Source organism: Bombina bombina, chromosome 7, assembly GCF_027579735.1.
Source record: "Bombina bombina isolate aBomBom1 chromosome 7, aBomBom1.pri, whole genome shotgun sequence".
NCBI lineage: Eukaryota > Metazoa > Chordata > Amphibia > Anura > Bombinatoridae > Bombina > Bombina bombina.
This window is the reverse complement of record NC_069505.1, coordinates 470111361-470130558: the sequence shown is the minus strand read 5'-3', so window position 1 is coordinate 470130558 and position 19198 is coordinate 470111361. Positions and strand designations below refer to the sequence as shown.

At 34.5% G+C, this 19198-nt stretch overlaps 1 protein-coding gene across 3 annotated transcripts; it reads right to left on the bottom strand.

Moving 5' to 3' along the window:
• Positions 1-1971: 1971 nt before the first annotated feature.
• On the bottom strand, positions 1972-18697 carry LOC128666751 (sentrin-specific protease 2-like). 3 transcript variants are annotated; one of them, XR_008403266.1, is made up of 8 exons: positions 18510-18697; positions 17587-17755; positions 16626-17262; positions 16324-16442; positions 9794-9859; positions 8984-9072; positions 6566-6671; positions 1972-3902 (listed from the first exon to the last, which is right to left on the bottom strand). XR_008403266.1 is itself a non-coding variant. In XM_053721518.1 (6 exons), exons 3-6 carry the CDS (start codon positions 9836-9838, stop codon positions 3789-3791), a joined length of 354 nt encoding a protein of 117 aa, XP_053577493.1. In that variant the 5' UTR covers positions 9839-9859; positions 16324-16442; positions 16626-17401; the 3' UTR covers positions 1972-3788. The 3 variants fall into 3 exon arrangements, 2 of the variants coding, with proteins under 2 accessions (XP_053577493.1, XP_053577492.1); XM_053721518.1 differs by lacking the exons at positions 17587-17755; positions 18510-18697 and having other exon boundaries at positions 16626-17401; XM_053721517.1 differs by lacking the exons at positions 16324-16442; positions 16626-17262; positions 17587-17755; positions 18510-18697 and adding an exon at positions 15807-15916.
• Between the last annotated feature and the right edge of the window lie 501 nt (positions 18698-19198).

The window sequence follows — 19198 nt, the reverse complement described above, 5'->3', positions numbered from 1 at the left end:
ATGGGGTACTAAACACTATTGAATGTTCTGAAAAAGATTTATATGATTTTATATGATTTTACAGGGTTAGAAGTACAATCCATTTTCGCATCTTCCTGTGCTTTTTCTAATAAATTTGAGTTATAACCTCTGGCTAACAATCTCTTTTTTAAGTCATTAGATTGATTAAGATAAATCTCATCATTATTAGTGTTTCTTTTAAGTCTTAAAAATTGACTCTTTGGGATTGATTTAAGGAGATGGGGAGGATGGGCTGATTGGGCATGTAGAATGGTATTACCAGCAGTTGGTTTTCTGTAAGTACTCGATATAATGGTTCCATCATCTTCCACTCCTTTTAATTTCAAATCCAAAAAGTTGACTGTGTAGGAGTTGGATTCACCAGTAAATTTTAAATGATTAGCATTGGTATTCAAATATTCCAAAAAATAGGCAATAGAAAAGCCCCCATGATCCCTATCCTCAATTATAAAGATCATGTCATCAATAAATCTATTATAAAAAACAGTATCATGTATAAATGGATTTTGATATGAATAGATATGTTGGAGTTCCCACCAACCCACATATAAATTGGCATATGAGGGGGCGAATTTTGCCCCCATTGCCGTTCCACATAATTGAAGAAAAAACTCTTTGTCAAAAATAAAATAGTTGTGGGTTAGTAGGAACTCCAAACAATCACAAATGAAAATTTTCTCTTCCTGTTTGTAGGCAGTATCCCTATCCATAAACCATTTTATGGCTCTGACTCCCTGATCATGGGGAATGCATGAATATAATGACTCAATGTCTATGACCACCCAATTGTAGTCTTTCTTCCATTTTATGTTTTTTAAGTTATCCAATAGGTTACTGGAATCCCTGAGGTAACTGTGTAAGTTCACTACTAGTGGCTGAAGAATACAGTCTAGCCACTCAGACATAGGCTCCAAAAGGGAGCCTATGCCTGAGACTATAGGCCTACCAGGAGGAGAGAGAGTGTCCTTGTGTATTTTGGGGACATGGTGGAAGATGGGTATGACCGGGGACTTGGGAATTAGAAGTTCAATATCCTTTCTTTGAAGTATTCCCAAGGCCAAGCCATCCTCCAACAGGTCCCCAAGTTTACTCTTAAAGATATTGGTTGGGTCTGAAGGCAATTTACGATAGATGGATGTATTCGTAAGTTGCCTATTAGCTTCTGATAGGTAAGCCCTCTTGTTCATAAGAACAATAGCGCCACCTTTGTCTGCATTTCTCAAGACCAGATTTTTGTTAAGTTGTAGTTTTTTTAGGGCAATGGATTCTTTATGGGTTAAATTAGTGTGATGATGTTTTTTATTATTAATTTTATTAGCCAATTCCAGCAGGTCTCTTTCAACACTTTGTTGAAAGGCATTGATATAAGGCCCTCTAACTTGTATGGGATAAAAATCCCTATTTTTTGTTATAGGAGGAGTTATAGAGTGCATTCCGAGACCATTGAATTGATCCCCACTGCAAGATAAGTCTCTCATAACCTCCAAGGTGCAACAGTCCTTAAAGTCTTTCAATTGATGACACTGGCCGGAAGGGAAGTCATTGTCATGATTGGTAATAGCTTGGCAATTATCATCTGGGGATTTGTCAGAGAAGAATTTTTTGAGAGTCAAATTTATTTACATCCAGGATAGTGTCAAAAACTGAGAACTTATTGGAAGGAGCAAAACCTAGTCCTCTTTGCAATAGTGAGATTTCTTCATCAGTTAGTTGGTAATCAGAGAGATTGACAATATTCAGGTTGTTATCTCTTATTTCTTGTTCTTGCGTGTAGATTTTATTGAAATACTCCAATACATATCATGCTGCAATTTTTTTTTTATGTTTAAAGAAACAGTTTGCAATATCATCAAATAAAGATTAATAACAATTATGTGCATGGTTCTGTAATACTTTTGTTCTCTGGATATCCTTTGTTGAAAAGACTTTTCTCAAATACCACAATACATATTCTGCTGCAATGTTTTTTATTGTTTAAAGAAACATTTTGTAAAATCATCCAATAAAGATTATTAACAATAATGTGCATGGTTCTTTACTACTTTTGTTCTGTGGATATCCTTTGTTGAAAAAACTTTTTTGAAATACTCAAGTACACAAACAAATAGGTTGTAATATTCATCCAATAAAGGTTAATAACAATAATGTTCATGATTCTCAGCCTGGACCAACGATATTTATGGCAAATAAACTGATGCCAACCTTGCCACTTTATATATTTTACTGTTTCTAATTAAGTAAATATTTTAAAATGGTTGAAATCCTTTGGCCCACTGTTTTTAGTGTGGTTATATAGGGCGTGAGCCCCTTTATACAATCTACGTATTTTCACACTGTACTGTTCAAAATATTTCTATGGCAAAGCAACCATTTCAAAATATCAGTAACTTATTTAGAAAAGGTTAAATATGTGATTTGACAAGGTTGTCATCAGTTTGATTGTCATAAAAATAATTGGGCTAGGCTGAGAACATGTCTGTGACATAAAGGGGCTCACGCCCTGTATTTATCCACATAGAAATGAGTGTCTCAGAGGATTTTTACCCTTTTAAAATAGCACCTATTCTGAAAAGGTAAAATATAAGAAGTGGCAATGTTGTTACCATTGTCAATTTGCCATAAAGAGCGTTGGGCCAGGCTGACAAGATGTCTGTCCTATGATGTGTTCATGCCTTGTATATATCCACACATAAATGAATGGCCCACAGTATTTTAACCCTTTCAAATTACCAGTTGTTTATTCAAAAAAGGTAAAATATATGAGATGGCAAATTTGGCACAATTTTGTTTGCTCCAAAAAGCATTGGGCCATGCTAAAAAAACATGATTATCCTATGAAGGTCTTCAAGTCCTTGTATATATCCACACAAAATGTATTGGCCCAAAGGATTTAAATTTTTTTAAAATAACAGTTACTTATTCAGAAAAGGTAAAGTATGATCTGGCAAGGATGGCACCATATTGTTTTCCTTAAAAAGCATTCGGTCAGGCAGAAAATGTGTATTTTATAAATGGGGTTCAAGCCCTGTATATATCTACACATAAATTTGTGAACCAAAGAATGTTAATCCTTTTAAAATACCAATTACTTATTAATAAAAATTGTAAAAAATATGAAGTTTCAAGGTTGTCATCAATTGTTTTTCCATAAAGAGCATTGGGCCAGGCTGATAACGTGTCTATCCTATGATGTGTTCACGCCTTGTATATAGACACACATAAATGAGTGTTACAAAGGATTTTAACCATTTTTTAAATACCAATTACTTATTCATAAAGTGTAAAAGATATAAAGTCGCAAGGTTGGCAATAAAGTGTTTGCCATAAAGAGCGTTGTACAAGGCTGATAACATGTCTGTCCTATGAAGAGGCTCACGCCTTGTATATATCCACACATAAATGAGTGGCGCAAAGGATTTTCAAACTTTTATAATATCAGTTACTTATTCAAAACAATCGAAAATATGCCATGTTTGTTATCTGTTTATTGCAGTATACGCTGATTGTTTTTTGTATAATGTAATTTTCATTCGGTTTTTGGAAAGTGTATTATTTATTATGAAATAAAAAAGGATAGTAATTATAAACTGTAACACTTTAGCAATATATTTTTTTTATTCGATTATGCAATATATAATAAAAACAACTATTAGAGTATATTTATTAACCACTTAAGGATACGTGTTCGGTTTTAACAATGTTTTAATTACATAAAAGGTACGTTGCTGGTTTTTAAGCTTTTAAATAACTAATGCATAACATCACTTCTATTTTATATTTTTACAGCGGTAGCAAATAAATTCAGAATCTTTGTTGTTTGGCCTTTGTGTTTCTTCGATGCATAAACAATGGAACCAATAATTGCACATATCACATGCAACCTGAAAAAAAAAAGAAGAAAAAAATGTTACCTTTCATTTTGAAATATAATATTTTCATCATCAATTTCTGAATTCAATTGTCAATTCAAACATTTCCATTTAAAAAAATAAAGAACTTATACCACATGTACATTCTAAATAAATTATATATTCCTTGTGTAAATAGTGAGTATAAATTCAAAATTTTTCTTTGACCTTCTCTGCATCACACAATCCAAAAAGTTATTTTCAACAATTTTTTTTCACTCCGGCAATTTCAGTATTAATGTGCAATTATAATGAAAAAATTATAATAATGTTTACCCATTGTTCATCTCCATCCGCTTTATCAGAATTTTTACTTGCGCAAATGCGGCATAAATTATCTATATTTTCTGTTTAAAAAAATATAATCAATTTAAATACAATTCATGTTATGTAATTTTTAAACATTTTGTTTTTGGTAATACAATTAATCTTTAAAAGAAAAGGTAAAGTCTACTTGTTAAAAAAAAAATATTCAAAGTATAGTCAACATAATTTTGGTTATATAATTTACATAGCAAATACAATTTGTCAAGAATTGTATTATTTATTTATATTATCTCATTTAATAATTTATTTAGGTATCCAGATTATAGCATTAAAGGGACATGAAACCCAAAACATTTCTTTCCAGATTCAGATATAATTGTAAACAACTTTCCCATGTACTTCTATTATTTAATTTGCTTCCTTCTCTTGTTATTCTTTGCTGAAAAATGTATCTATAAAAGCTCAGGAGCAGCAAAGAACCTAGGGTCTAGCTGCTGATTGGTGACTGCATAAATATACTGATTGTCATTGGCTCACCCCATGTGTTCACCTAGAAACCAGTACTGCATTGCTGCTCCTTCAACAAATAAAACCAAGAGAATGAAAAAAATTAGATAATTGAAGTAAATTATAAAGTTGTGTAAAATTGTATGTTCTAACTGAATCATGAAATAAATTTTTTGGGTTTAGTATTCCTTTAAGGCCCTGTTAGCCTCAGCACCTCATTGCTGTTTGTTGATTTACTACATGCACATGTGTCTAACAGCACCCATGTGATGAGACTAACAGTTGATTATAACACTGTATATCCAAAAGATGAATAAAATGAGAGAATATAATGAAATTTATTTGTTGTTAAAATTGTATTCTCTATATTAATTATTATGATTTGTTTATGTTTTCCTGTTTTAAAAAATACTACAAATGGAAATTGAAATATCTTTCAGATTCTTTAAAAAAAGATGTAACTTAAATAATTTCACAATTCAACAACAATACTTTTTTTTTATATATATATCTATTACTTATTTCAGTTATCCAATTTCTACAAATTATTTGTGATATTTTAAAAGGCTAGTGCACTGTAAAATTGATTTCCCCTTAATGTATTTCCAATGATATGCTATATCAGCTGAGGAGTTTATAATGTACATAAAATAACATATTTTTGTCCAAAATTTCATTAAAACAATGTTTTTTTGTTTTTTTTTAAATATCAATTGGATAGCCACATTACGTTTGCGATTACTTCTAAATCTTCATGCTTCCATCCTGTTCTCTAAAGGACATTTAAAGGGTAACTAATCCATAATTTATTCTCTCATGATTCAAATAGAGCATGCAATTTTAACCAACTTTCTAATTTACTCCTATTATCAATTTTTATTCGTTCTCTTTCTATCTTTATTCTAAAAAGCATGAATGTCATGCATAGGAGACGGCCCATTTTTGGTTGAGAACCTGGGTTATGCTTGCTTATTGGTGAGTTAATGTCAGCCTCCAATAATCAAGCGCTAGCCATGGTGCTGAACCTAAAATGGGCTGGCTGCTAAGATTTACATTCCTGCTTTTAAAATAAAGATAGCAAGAGAACGAAGAAAATTTGATAATAGGAATAAATAAGAAATTTGATTAAAATTGCATGCTCTATCTGAATTATGAAAGAAAAAATTTGTGTTCAGTGTCCCTTTAAGTATGAGAACTTTCAGTATAGGTGGAGATGCAATAGTTCAAAATAGCTAATTAAAATTAAATCAATTACCCAATGTAATACACTACATCAGAAAAAATCTATTATTTTTGACACATTAAAGGAGAGAAAAATTAGAGCTAACTGTCCCTTTCCAATTTAAATAATACTTAGACTTGATCAATGTTTTTTTTTACATATATACAATTTTGCTATTGTAAATGTATTCACAACATTACAATAGACCATTTTCACATTTCTTTGATTTGATTCTGGTAGGATTTTTTGCACGCACAACTTCAATGTTTCTCAGAAGATATGTAATAGTTGTTGAATCTGAAATTATTATTTCATGCACAAGTAACAAGGAACAATTTGTAGAACATTAAATAGGTTATTGGAGTTTTAACATTTCCCTTAACCTATGTTTAATAAAAGTGCAAACTTGTATACCTGACTCTTGCAATATACTTTCACCTATATCCATTCTATAGGAATCAATAGCTTCAGTGCTATTCTCAAATGTTATTGATGTTTCTTTTAATAAATATTCTGCAAACTAAAATTTACAAATAGTTTCATTTAGATTTATAATTAGCAAATATTAGTCTTTGTAATAAAAAGATAAAACAAAATTACAAATTTAACTGTAATTGTTTTATTTAATTTTAAATTTTACCTTGCACACAAATACTCCGCAAGATACTCCATCTTGCTGATTCGGATGACTGAGTGTTGTGCACTGTATTTTAGAAACATTAATTTCTTTTCTCCTTAGAAACATTCTGTAAGAATTATAAATCATAATGATAGTTACATAAAGAAAGATAATTTAACAACAACCAAAAAAAAAACATTCAAAGTTACTATTTTTCTGTCTTTTACACATTTACAAGCATTGCAAATATAATTTTAAAAGGAAAGTCTACACATTTTTATATAAAACACTTCTAATTGCTTTATTACCGATTCAATTTTTTTTCACAAACACCAGTGTTCTATTGGTATACTTGTTACCTCTGTGATTAACCTGTATCTAAGCATCTGCACCCATTCCCTGAGTGGTGTGTACAGGCTTGCATTAAAGGGACACTGTACCCAAATTTTTTCTTTTGTGATTCAGATAGAGCATGCAATTTTAAGCAACTTTCTAATTTACTTCTGTTATCAATTTTTCTTCGTCCTCTTGATATCTTTATTTGAAAAAGAAGGCATCCAAGCTGAGGAGCCAGCAAATTTGTGGTTCAGAACCATGGACAGCATTTGTTTATTGGTGCTGCCCAATCAGCAAGGACAACCCAGGTTGTTCACCAAAAATGGGCCGGCATCTAAACTTAAATTCTTGCTTTTCAAATAAACATACCAAGAGAATGAAGAAACTGTGATAATAGGAGTACATTAGAAAGTTGCTTAAAATTGCATGCTCTATCCGAATCACAAAAGAAAAAATTTGGGTACAGTGTCCCTTTAAGACAATCAGTGCACAACATATTGTACATCCACAAGTATGCGCCTCAGATAAACACATATATGATGAGTCAGTTTTAAGGCCTTATTAAAAGTCTGAAATTTAGTGGGATAAATGTTATAAAGTATATTAAAGGGACAGTATACACTCATTTTCATATAACTGCATGTAATAGACACTACTATAAAGAATAAGATGCACAGATACTGATATAAAAATCCAGTATAAAACTGTTTCAAAACTTACTTAGAAGCTCACAGTTTAGCTCTGTTGAAAAGGCGGTTGAAAAGCCCACTGCAAGTGTGAAATAAGACACTCCCCCCTCCCCCTTCTTTTGCATATGAAAAGACCCTTTACACAAACAGGAGCAAGCTGGAGTAGGTAGCTGAGCGTATTCACATAAAACTTTGGGGCTTGGTTAGGAGTCTGAAAATCAGAGCTATGTTATTTAAAAATAAGCAAAACTATACATTTAAAAAAAAAAAAAATAAGATATGGGCTAAATAAATAGGTCATCTACAAAACATTTATGCAAAGAAAAAATTAGTGCATAATGTCCCTTTAAAGAGACAGTGTTTAATAGATTTTTTAAAGTTTAAAAATATTGATAATGCCTTTAATACCCATTCCAAAAATTGGCACAACCAACATTGATAGAATAATAAACTATATACAATTTAAACTTTTACATTTCTCCCTGTTTCAAATACTCTATTGACAGCCTCTTAATCACATACTTGTGTATTTACTTTTCACAACAGTAGACTGCTAGTTTATGTGGCCCATATAGATACCAATGTGTTGACACCCGAGGAGTTATTTAAGATTTAGCACAACACAGTACTAAATGCAAGTCAATAGAAAATAAATCTTAATTCATGTGATCAGGGGGATGTCAGAAGATGCTTATATACAAGGTATTCACAGAGTTAAAAAAGTGTATTAAAGGGACATTCAACACTTAGTGTAACATGTTTTTATATTGTAAATTAAAAAACGGAGGTCCGCCTACACTATACCCCTCCTCCCTTGCCGCCTTGCTTCTGTCCTAATCAGCGGCGCTAACTACTCTAATACCCGGTCAATATGGATGCCGAACTCCCCCCACTATTACGTAGCTGTCTTCTTCTTAAACTGCAATTTCCGAGGACTGGATTCTGATTTGCTTATCAGTTTAAGAAGAAGGCAGCTACGTAATAGTGGGGGGAGTTCGGCATCCATATTGACCGGGTATTAGAGTAGTTAGCGCCGCTGATTAGGACAGAAGCAAGGCGGCAAGGGAGGAGGGGTATAGTGTAGGTGGACCTCCGTTTTTTAATTTACAATATAAAAACATGTTACACTAAGTGTTGAATGTCCCTTTAATATAACTGTTTTGATAATGCAAAAATGCGTAATGGTTAATAAAGTGATTATCTATATTAAAAAATAATAACAATTATATTGTAGACTGTCTTTTTAATATAAAAATGTTGTTTGTGCAAAGCAGGGGAATGGGTATTAAAGTCTTTATCTTTATTTTTAAACTATTTGTTGTTGACTGTCCCTTTAAGATCACATATTTAGCGGCTAAGATAAATATGTTAACAACTTTAATACCCTTAGTTGTTTTTTTTAAAATAAACTTACCTAGTAACATTTTCACAGTTTTTCATTTGGTGTTCTTTTTCCCCTATTGAATTTAGGTAAACTGCTTTTTTTTGTAAGGGATAAATCACCTATTTCAATACAAATAGAAAGACAAGTAAAATAAACATTGTTATATATATTTTTTTAATTTATTGCTATACGTTCCTACATTGTGTGACAGAAACAAATTAGAAAATTAATTATATTAAACATTTATAAAAGTTGATTCAATAACTTACATATACCATATTGTTATGTAGATCAATGTGACAAAAAGCAATATTAAAAATGTCTAAATTAAACCAAAAATTAATATACTAAGGCCACCTATTATATATTCCCATTAAATTGTATTTCATATCCCATCAGTAAAGTGGGGGGGTATCATTAAACGTTTGATATATTTTAATGTCATGTTTTATGCTATAATTGCAAAACCTTTTAAAAGCATTGCCGGAAACAGGAGAAGACATAGGGTTCGATTTAGGAATCAGCTGATGCTGCTACCTATCCTCATTGCTTCAGTTACGCATGAAGTAGAAGTTTATAATCAGCGGTCATAAGACCGTTGCTCCTTAACTCGTCTCTGAGGTGGCGGGCATCAATTAGCACGATTGTATATGATCGTGTTGATTGACACCCCCTGCTATTTGCCGATTGTTCTTAAATGTGCAGTGTGCAGTAATTCACAAGCATTTCACGAGAAATACTTTTGCAATGATAAATGCCGACAGCGTATTAAATCGACCCACAATTCTTAATTTTGCTATATATTATTGCTTGTTATAAAATGTATGTATAATTACTTACCATTAATGTCCAGTGATGAGAATCAAGCACAGCCCCAATCAGCATATCGTAATTTGAAATATTGACCTTTGAATGTAATACATATCACAAATAAATTGCATACATTTAATTTTTTATCTATAAAAAATTTACATAAAATGAAAAACAGAATTTATGTTTACCTGATAAATTACTTTCTCCAACGGTGTGTCCGGTCCACGGCGTCATCCTTACTTGTGGGATATTCTCTTCCCCAACAGGAAATGGCAAAGAGCCCAGCAAAGCTGGTCACATGATCCCTCCTAGGCTCCGCCTACCCCAGTCATTCGACCGACGTTAAGGAGGAATATTTGCATAGGAGAAACCATATGATACCGTGGTGACTGTAGTTAAGAAAATAAATTATCAGACCTGATTAAAAAAACCAGGGCGGGCCGTGGACCGGACACACCGTTGGAGAAAGTAATTTATCAGGTAAACATAAATTCTGTTTTCTCCAACATAGGTGTGTCCGGTCCACGGCGTCATCCTTACTTGTGGGAACCAATACCAAAGCTTTAGGACACGGATGATGGGAGGGAGCAAATCAGGTCACCTAGATGGAAGGCACCACGGCTTGCAAAACCTTTCTCCCAAAAATAGCCTCAGAAGAAGCAAAAGTATCAAACTTGTAAAATTTGGTAAAAGTGTGCAGTGAAGACCAAGTCGCTGCCCTACATATCTGATCAACAGAAGCCTCGTTCTTGAAGGCCCATGTGGAAGCCACAGCCCTAGTGGAATGAGCTGTGATTCTTTCGGGAGGCTGCCGTCCGGCAGTCTCGTAAGCCAATCTGATGATGCTTTTAATCCAAAAAGAGAGAGAGGTAGAAGTTGCTTTTTGACCTCTCCTTTTACCGGAATAAACAACAAACAAGGAAGATGTTTGTCTAAAATCCTTTGTAGCGTCTAAATAGAATTTTAGAGCGCGAACAACATCCAAATTGTGCAACAAACGTTCCTTCTTTGAAACTGGTTTCGGACACAGAGAAGGTACGATAATCTCCTGGTTAATGTTTTTGTTAGAAACAACTTTTGGAAGAAAACCAGGTTTAGTACGTAAAACCACCTTATCTGCATGGAACACCAGATAAGGAGGAGAACACTGCAGAGCAGATAATTCTGAAACTCTTCTAGCAGAAGAAATTGCAACCAAAAACAAAACTTTCCAAGATAATAACTTAATATCAACGGAATGTAAGGGTTCAAACGGAACCCCCTGAAGAACTGAAAGAACTAAGTTGAGACTCCAAGGAGGAGTCAAAGGTTTGTAAACAGGCTTGATTCTAACCAGAGCCTGAACAAAGGCTTGAACATCTGGCACAGCTGCCAGCTTTTTGTGAAGTAACACAGACAAGGCAGAAATCTGTCCCTTCAAGGAACTTGCAGATAATCCTTTTTCCAATCCTTCTTGAAGGAAGGATAGAATCCTAGGAATCTTAACCTTGTCCCAAGGGAATCCTTTAGATTCACACCAACAGATATATTTTTTCCAAATTTTGTGGTAAATCTTTCTAGTTACAGGCTTTCTGGCCTGAACAAGAGTATCAATAACAGAATCTGAGAATCCTCGCTTCGATAAGATCAAGCGTTCAATCTCCAAGCAGTCAGCTGGAGTGAGACCAGATTCGGATGTTCGAACGGACCTTGAACAAGAAGGTCTCGTCTCAAAGGTAGCTTCCATGGTGGAGCCGATGACATATTCACCAGATCTGCATACCAAGTCCTGCGTGGCCACGCAGGAGCTATCAAGATCACCGACGCCCTCTCCTGATTGATCCTGGCTACCAGCCTGGGGATGAGAGGAAACGGCGGGAATACATAAGCTAGTTTGAAGGTCCAAGGTGCTACTAGTGCATCTACTAGAGCCGCCTTGGGATCCCTGGATCTGGACCCGTAGCAAGGAACTTTGAAGTTCTGACGAAAGGCCATCAGATCCATGTCTGGAATGCCCCACAGTTGAGTGATTTGGGCAAAGATTTCCGGATGGAGTTCCCACTCCCCCGGATGCAATGTCTGACGACTCAGAAAATCCGCTTCCCAATTTTCCACTCCTGGGATGTGGATTGCAGACAGGTGGCAGGAGTGAGTCTCCGCCCATTGAATGATTTTGATCACTTCTTCCATCGCCAGGGAACTCCTTGTTCCCCCCTGATGGTTGATGTACGCAACAGTCGTCATGTTGTCTGATTGAAACCGTATGAACTTGGCCCTCGCTAGCTGAGGCCAAGCCTTGAGAGCATTGAATATCGCTCTCAGTTCCAGAATATTTATCGGTAGAAGAGATTCTTCCCGAGACCAAAGACCCTGAGCTTTCAGGGATCCCCAGACCGCGCCCCAGCCCATCAGACTGGCGTTGGTCGTGACAATGACCCACTCTGGTCTGCGGAAGGTCATCCCTTGTGACAGGTTGTCCAGGGACAGCCACCAACGGAGTGAGTCTCTGGTCCTCTGATTTACTTGTATCCTCGGAGACAAGTCTGTATAGTCCCCATTCCACTGACTGAGCATGCACAGTTGTAATGGTCTTAGATGAATGCGCGCAAAAGGAACTATGTCCATTGCCGCTACCATCAAACCTATCACTTCCATGCACTGCGCTATGGAAGGAAGAGGAACGGAATGAAGTATCCGACAAGAGTCTAGAAGTTTTGTTTTTCTGGCTTCTGTCAGAAAAATCCTCATTTCTAAGGAGTCTATTATTGTTCCCAAGAAGGGAACCCTTGTTGACGGAGATAGAGAACTCTTTTCCACGTTCACTTTCCATCCGTGAGATCTGAGAAAGGCCAGGACGATGTCCGTGTGAGCCTTTGCTTGAGGAAGGGACGACGCTTGAATCAAAATGTCGTCCAAGTAAGGTACTACAGCAATGCCCCTTGGTCTTAGCACCGCTAGAAGGGACCCTAGTACCTTTGTGAAAATCCTTGGAGCAGTGGCTAATCCGAAAGGAAGCGCCACGAACTGGTAATGCTTGTCCAGGAATGCGAACCTTAGGAACCGATGATGTTCCTTGTGGATAGGAATATGTAGATACGCATCCTTTAAATCCACCGTGGTCATGAATTGACCTTCCTGGATGGAAGGAAGAATTGTTCGAATGGTTTCCATCTTGAACGATGGAACCTTGAGAAACTTGTTTAAGATCTTGAGATCTAAGATTGGTCTGAACGTTCCCTCTTTTTTGGGAACTATGAACAGATTGGAGTAGAACCCCATCCCTTGTTCTCCTAATGGAACAGGATGAATCACTCCCATTTTTAACAGGTCTTCTACACAATGTAAGAATGCCTGTCTTTTTATGTGGTCTGAAGACAACTGAGACCTGTGGAACCTCCCCCTTGGGGGAAGCCCCTTGAATTCCAGAAGATAACCTTGGGAGACTATTTCTAGTGCCCAAGGATCCAGAACATCTCTTGCCCAAGCCTGAGCGAAGAGAGAGAGTCTGCCCCACACCAGATCCGGTCCCGGATCGGGGGCCAACATTTCATGCTGTCTTGGTAGCAGTGGCAGGTTTCTTGGCCTGCTTTCCCTTGTTCCAGCCTTGCATTGGTCTCCAAGCTTGCTTGGCTTGAGAAGTATTACCCTCTTGCTTAGAGGACGTAGCACTTTGGGCTGGTCCGTTTCTACGAAAGGGACGAAAATTAGGTTTATTTTTGGCCTTGAAAGGCCGATCCTGAGGAAGGGCGTGGCCCTTACCCCCAGTGATATCAGAGATAATCTCTTTCAAGTCAGGGCCAAACAGCGTTTTCCCCTTGAAAGGAATGTTAAGTAGTTTGTTCTTGGAAGACGCATCAGCTGACCAAGATTTCAACCAAAGCGCTCTGCGCGCCACAATAGCAAACCCAGAATTCTTAGCCGCTAACCTAGCCAATTGCAAAGTGGCGTCTAGGGTGAAAGAATTAGCCAATTTGAGAGCATTGATTCTGTCCATAATCTCCTCATAAGGAGGAGAATCACTATCGACCGCCTTTACCAGCTCATCGAACCAGAAACACGCGGCTGTAGCGACAGGGACAATGCATGAAATTGGTTGTAGAAGGTAACCCTGCTGAACAAACATCTTTTTAAGTAAACCTTCTAATTTTTTATCCATAGGATCTTTGAAAGCACAACTATCCTCTATGGGTATAGTGGTGCGTTTGTTTAAAGTGGAAACCGCTCCCTCGACCTTGGGGACTGTCTGCCATAAGTCCTTTCTGGGGTCGACCATAGGAAACAATTTTTTAAATATGGGGGGAGGGACGAAAGGTATACCGGGCCTTTCCCATTCTTTATTTACAATGTCCGCCACCCGCTTGGGTATAGGAAAAGCTTCTGGGAGCCCCGGGACCTCTAGGAACTTGTCCATTTTACATAGTTTCTCTGGGATGACCAAATTTTCACAATCATCCAGAGTGGATAATACCTCCTTAAGCAGAGCGCGGAGATGTTCCAACTTAAATTTAAACGTAATCACATCAGGTTCAGCTTGTTGAGAAATTTTCCCTGAATCTGAAATTTCCCCCTCAGACAAAACCTCCCTGGCCCCATCAGACTGGTGTAGGGGCCTTTCAGAACCATTATCATCAGCGTCGTCATGCTCTTCAGTATCTAAAACAGAGCAGTCGCGCTTACGCTGATAAGTGGGCATTTTGGCTAAAATATTTTTGATAGAATTATCCATTACAGCCGTTAATTGTTGCATAGTAAGGAGTATTGGCGCGCTAGATGTACTAGGGGCCTCCTGAGTGGGCAAGACTCGTGTAGACGAAGGAGGGAATGATGCAGTACCATGCTTACTCCCCTCACTTGAGGAATCATCTTGGGCATCATTATCATTGTCACATAAATCACATTTATTTAAATGAGAAGGAACTCTGGCTTCCCCACATTCAGAACACAGTCTATCTGGTAGTTCAGACATGTTAAACAGGCATAAACTTGATAACAAAGTACAAAAAACGTTTTAAAATAAAACCGTTACTGTCACTTTAAATTTTAAACTGAACACACTTTATTACTGCAATTGCGAAAAAATATGAAGGAATTGTTCAAAATTCACCAAAATTTCACCACAGTGTCTTAAAGCCTTAAAAGTATTGCACACCAAATTTGGAAGCTTTAACCCTTAAAATAACGGAACCGGAGCCGTTTTTAACTTTAACCCCTTTACAGTCCCTGGTATCTGCTTTGCTGAGACCCAACCAAGCCCAAAGGGGAATACGATACCAAATGACGCCTTCAGAAAGTCTTTTCTATGTATCAGAGCTCCTCACACATGCGACTGCATGTCATGCCTCTCAAAAACAAGTGCGCAACACCGGCGCGAAAATGAGGCTCTACCTATGATTTGGGAAAGCCCCTAAAGAATAAGGTGTCTAAAACAGTGCCTGCCGATATAATCTTATCAAAATACCCAGATTAAATGATTCCTCAAGGCTAAATATGTGTTAATAATGAATCGATTTAGCCCAGAAAAAGTCTACAGTCTTAATAAGCCCTTGTGAAGCCCTTATTTACTATCTTAATAAACATGGCTTACCGGATCCCATAGGGAAAATGACAGCTTCCAGCATTACATCGTCTTGTTAGAATGTGTCATACCTCAAGCAGCAAGAGACTGCTCACTGTTCCCCCAACTGAAGTTAATTCCTCTCAACAGTCCTGTGTGGAACAGCCATGGATTTTAGTAACGGTTGCTAAAATCATTTTCCTCATACAAACAGAAATCTTCATCTCTTTTCTGTTTCAGAGTAAATAGTACATACCAGCACTATTTTAAAATAACAAACTCTTGATTGAATAATAAAAACTACAGTTAAACACTAAAAAACTCTAAGCCATCTCCGTGGAGATGTTGCCTGTACAACGGCAAAGAGAATGACTGGGGTAGGCGGAGCCTAGGAGGGATCATGTGACCAGCTTTGCTGGGCTCTTTGCCATTTCCTGTTGGGGAAGAGAATATCCCACAAGTAAGGATGACGCCGTGGACCGGACACACCTATGTTGGAGAAATTACCTTTATCAATGACGGTGGTTTGCCCTCCCACAAATTGCTCATAGCATAACTGTCAATTACATATGCTTTTTTGCTTGATTTTTTATTAAAATTTGCTACCAATAAGAAAAGGTAAGCATTTATAATCTGTAAAACAAATACAATACATTTTAAAAAAGTAAATTTTAATACATAACATTTGTTGTACTTTAAATAAGTAATATATTAAATTCATAAAATTCAATGAATTAATATTATAATTATAATTGTACATATATACATGTCAATTATAGCCAGGATGCTTTATTTTAAGATAAATATTATAACTGAGGCAATATTCATATTTTAAAAATTAAAAGTAAAAAATACATTCAAGTATAGTAGGTTTGCACATTCATAAGACAATGACAGCATATTTTACAAAATACATGGTCGTAAAACATGACTATGTTAGTCATTTTAAATTAAAATACATTATTTTATAAAAACCTTAAAATTAATAATTTAACACTACAAAATTACAATTTACATAACTTACTTGGCTTTCTATATCTCTTCCTGGTTTTAAAGAGAGGAAATCAATATCGAACAACAAATATGGTCCAATTTTTGATATAAGCAGATGTCCTGTAATGTCATTCCAGATATCTGATATAACTAAAAAAAATATATTAAAATATAAATATATATATATATATATATATATAAATATATATATATATATATATATATATATAAATATATATATATATATATATATATATATATATATAGATAGATAGATAGATATATGTTATATTACATATAAATTAATTACATATTTAATTTTTGTTAACCTACTTTCAGCATGTGGACTGCAGGATGTTTCTTCAATTTTCGGATACTCAATCTGTTCCAATGATTTATCTGCACTCTCTTTTTGAGTGGACGAATCAGATATTTTTTTCCAAGAAGGAATACAATAGACTTGATGATGAATACTCTGATACAGTAATAGACATGGATTCTGCTATTGCTGTATCTCTCATTATGGAATCTGATTGTGTTGATGATGAATACTCTGATAGAGTATTAGACACAGATTCTAATAATTCAGCATTTTTCTTTAAATTATGTGGTACTGTTGTTCTCAATTTTGTAAAAAAATTTAACAGGTCAATATTTACCATTTCATTTTTACCATTTTCATCTACAATGTGGGCTACTTTTCCATCCACATCTACAACTTTAAAAGGTCCCAAATAAGTGGAATTTAGCTTTCCACCTTTCCTCTGTAGGGATTTAATTTTTTTTTTTTTAAAACACTGTCCCCAATGTTGAAAGTAATATTTTTTCTACAATCTTCATTTTTATCTCTTCTTGTTTCATGGGCTTTGTCAATGTTTTTGATACTATATCTGCAATTTTTTTCTCTTAATTTGAAACCTTCAAAAATTTCTTCCCTTGATGCAGCATTTTCCACTAGGTCGTGTGTCACCTATTTGTTTTAAAAATATATATATATATTTAAAAAATTATAAAAAGGATAGATCCTGAAATAAAGTATAAATACATGTAAAAATTAATTTTTTTTTTAAATGATGAAATTAAAAATGAACATTTATTATTAAATATTAAATAATGATTATTAAATAAAAAAATGTTGTTAAACTACTAAGTAAATAAATATGTATTAGGACTTCTGTAAACAAACATTATACATTTCTGTATTTGTTAATTTAACGCCTTGTTAAAAATAAAATTTATTATATTTTTAAAAATTATATCTTTTACATTTTAACATGCAATATTAATAAGTTACCTGAAAATCTTCTTGGACTTCTGATGGATAGCGTGCCTCCCTGCCAAATAACAAAAAGTATGGTGTATATTTTGTAGTAATCTGCTTTTTTGTGTTCAAGCCGAACATTACTGCATCTAAATACTTGTCCCAAGTATCAGGCTTATCATCAACAATTTTTCTTAAAGATCTAAAATTTAAAAAAAAAAATAATTATACATTTATTTATATATATATATATATATATATATATATATATATATATATATATATATATATATATATACACTATATGTTCATATAAACCTCAAAGACTTAAAAATGATAAAATACTGACTCAAAGTAGACTACATATTTTAATGTACATAAGTGTGTTAAATACAATACTTTTATTTAAAGGGATAGTCTAGTCAAAAATAAACGTCCATGATTCAGACAGAGCATGCAATTTTAAGCAACTTTCTAATTTACTCCTATTATCAAATTTACATAGTTTTCTTGGTATATTTATTTTAAAAAGCTGGAAAGTAAGTCTAGGAGCCAGCCCATTTTTGGTTCAGCACCTGGATAGTTCTTGCTGATTGGATGGCTACATTTAGACACTAATCAGCAAGTGCTATCCAGATGCTGAACCAAAAATGGGCTAGCTTCTAAGCTTACATTCCAGCTTTTTAAAATAAAGATACCAAGAGAATGAAGAAAAATTGATAATAGGAGTAAATTAGAAAATTGCTTAAAATTGCATCAACTATCTAAATCATAAAAGTTTAATTTTGACTATACTATCCCTTTAAGTTAAAAATAATTTCAATAAATAAATTCATAAATATTGTTACTTAAAGCATAATCCGTCAACTGTGTAAATTTATTATTTTTCTATAAAAAAATAACAAAGTTTAGATCGTCAATTGAAAACTTATTTTTTTAGTTATTACTTTTTTTACCTATGAATTGTACCATTTAGTTTTTCGACTAATCCATTGGTTTGTGGGTGGTATGCGGAGGCATAGCTTCTTTTGATTTCCAGAAATTTGCAAATCTCCTTATTGAGCTGAAGGTGGAGTATAAAGAAACAAAGAGTCACACACACACACACAAATATATATATATATACATATATATATATATATATTGATTGATAGTTATATATTAAATAACTGAGTTCAACAAGTCTTAATATCTAGAAATATAATATTAGTAGTTGTTAATAACAGATCAACAGAGCAGTCATTAGACTAGCAGTGCCCTCTGTAGAGGTGCGCCATACTGTTGCCTAATCAACCGAATTTAAAAAAAAAATAAAAAATAGTGAATTGTGTTTAATGTATACAATAGTTAAAACTTGTCCTCCTAGCATGAGCTTTACAAGTTAAATATAAATATATATATATATATATATATATATATATATTTCTTTCATGTAATTGGCAAGAGTCCATGAGCTAGTGACGTATGGGATATTCAATCCTACCAGGAGGGGCAAAGTTTCCCAAACCTCAAAATGCCTATAAATACACCCCTCACCATACCCACAATTCAGTTTTACAAACTTTGCCTCCTATGGAGGTGGTGAAGTAAGTTTGTGCTAAGATTTCTACATTGACATGCGCATCTCAGCTTTTTGAAGCCCGAT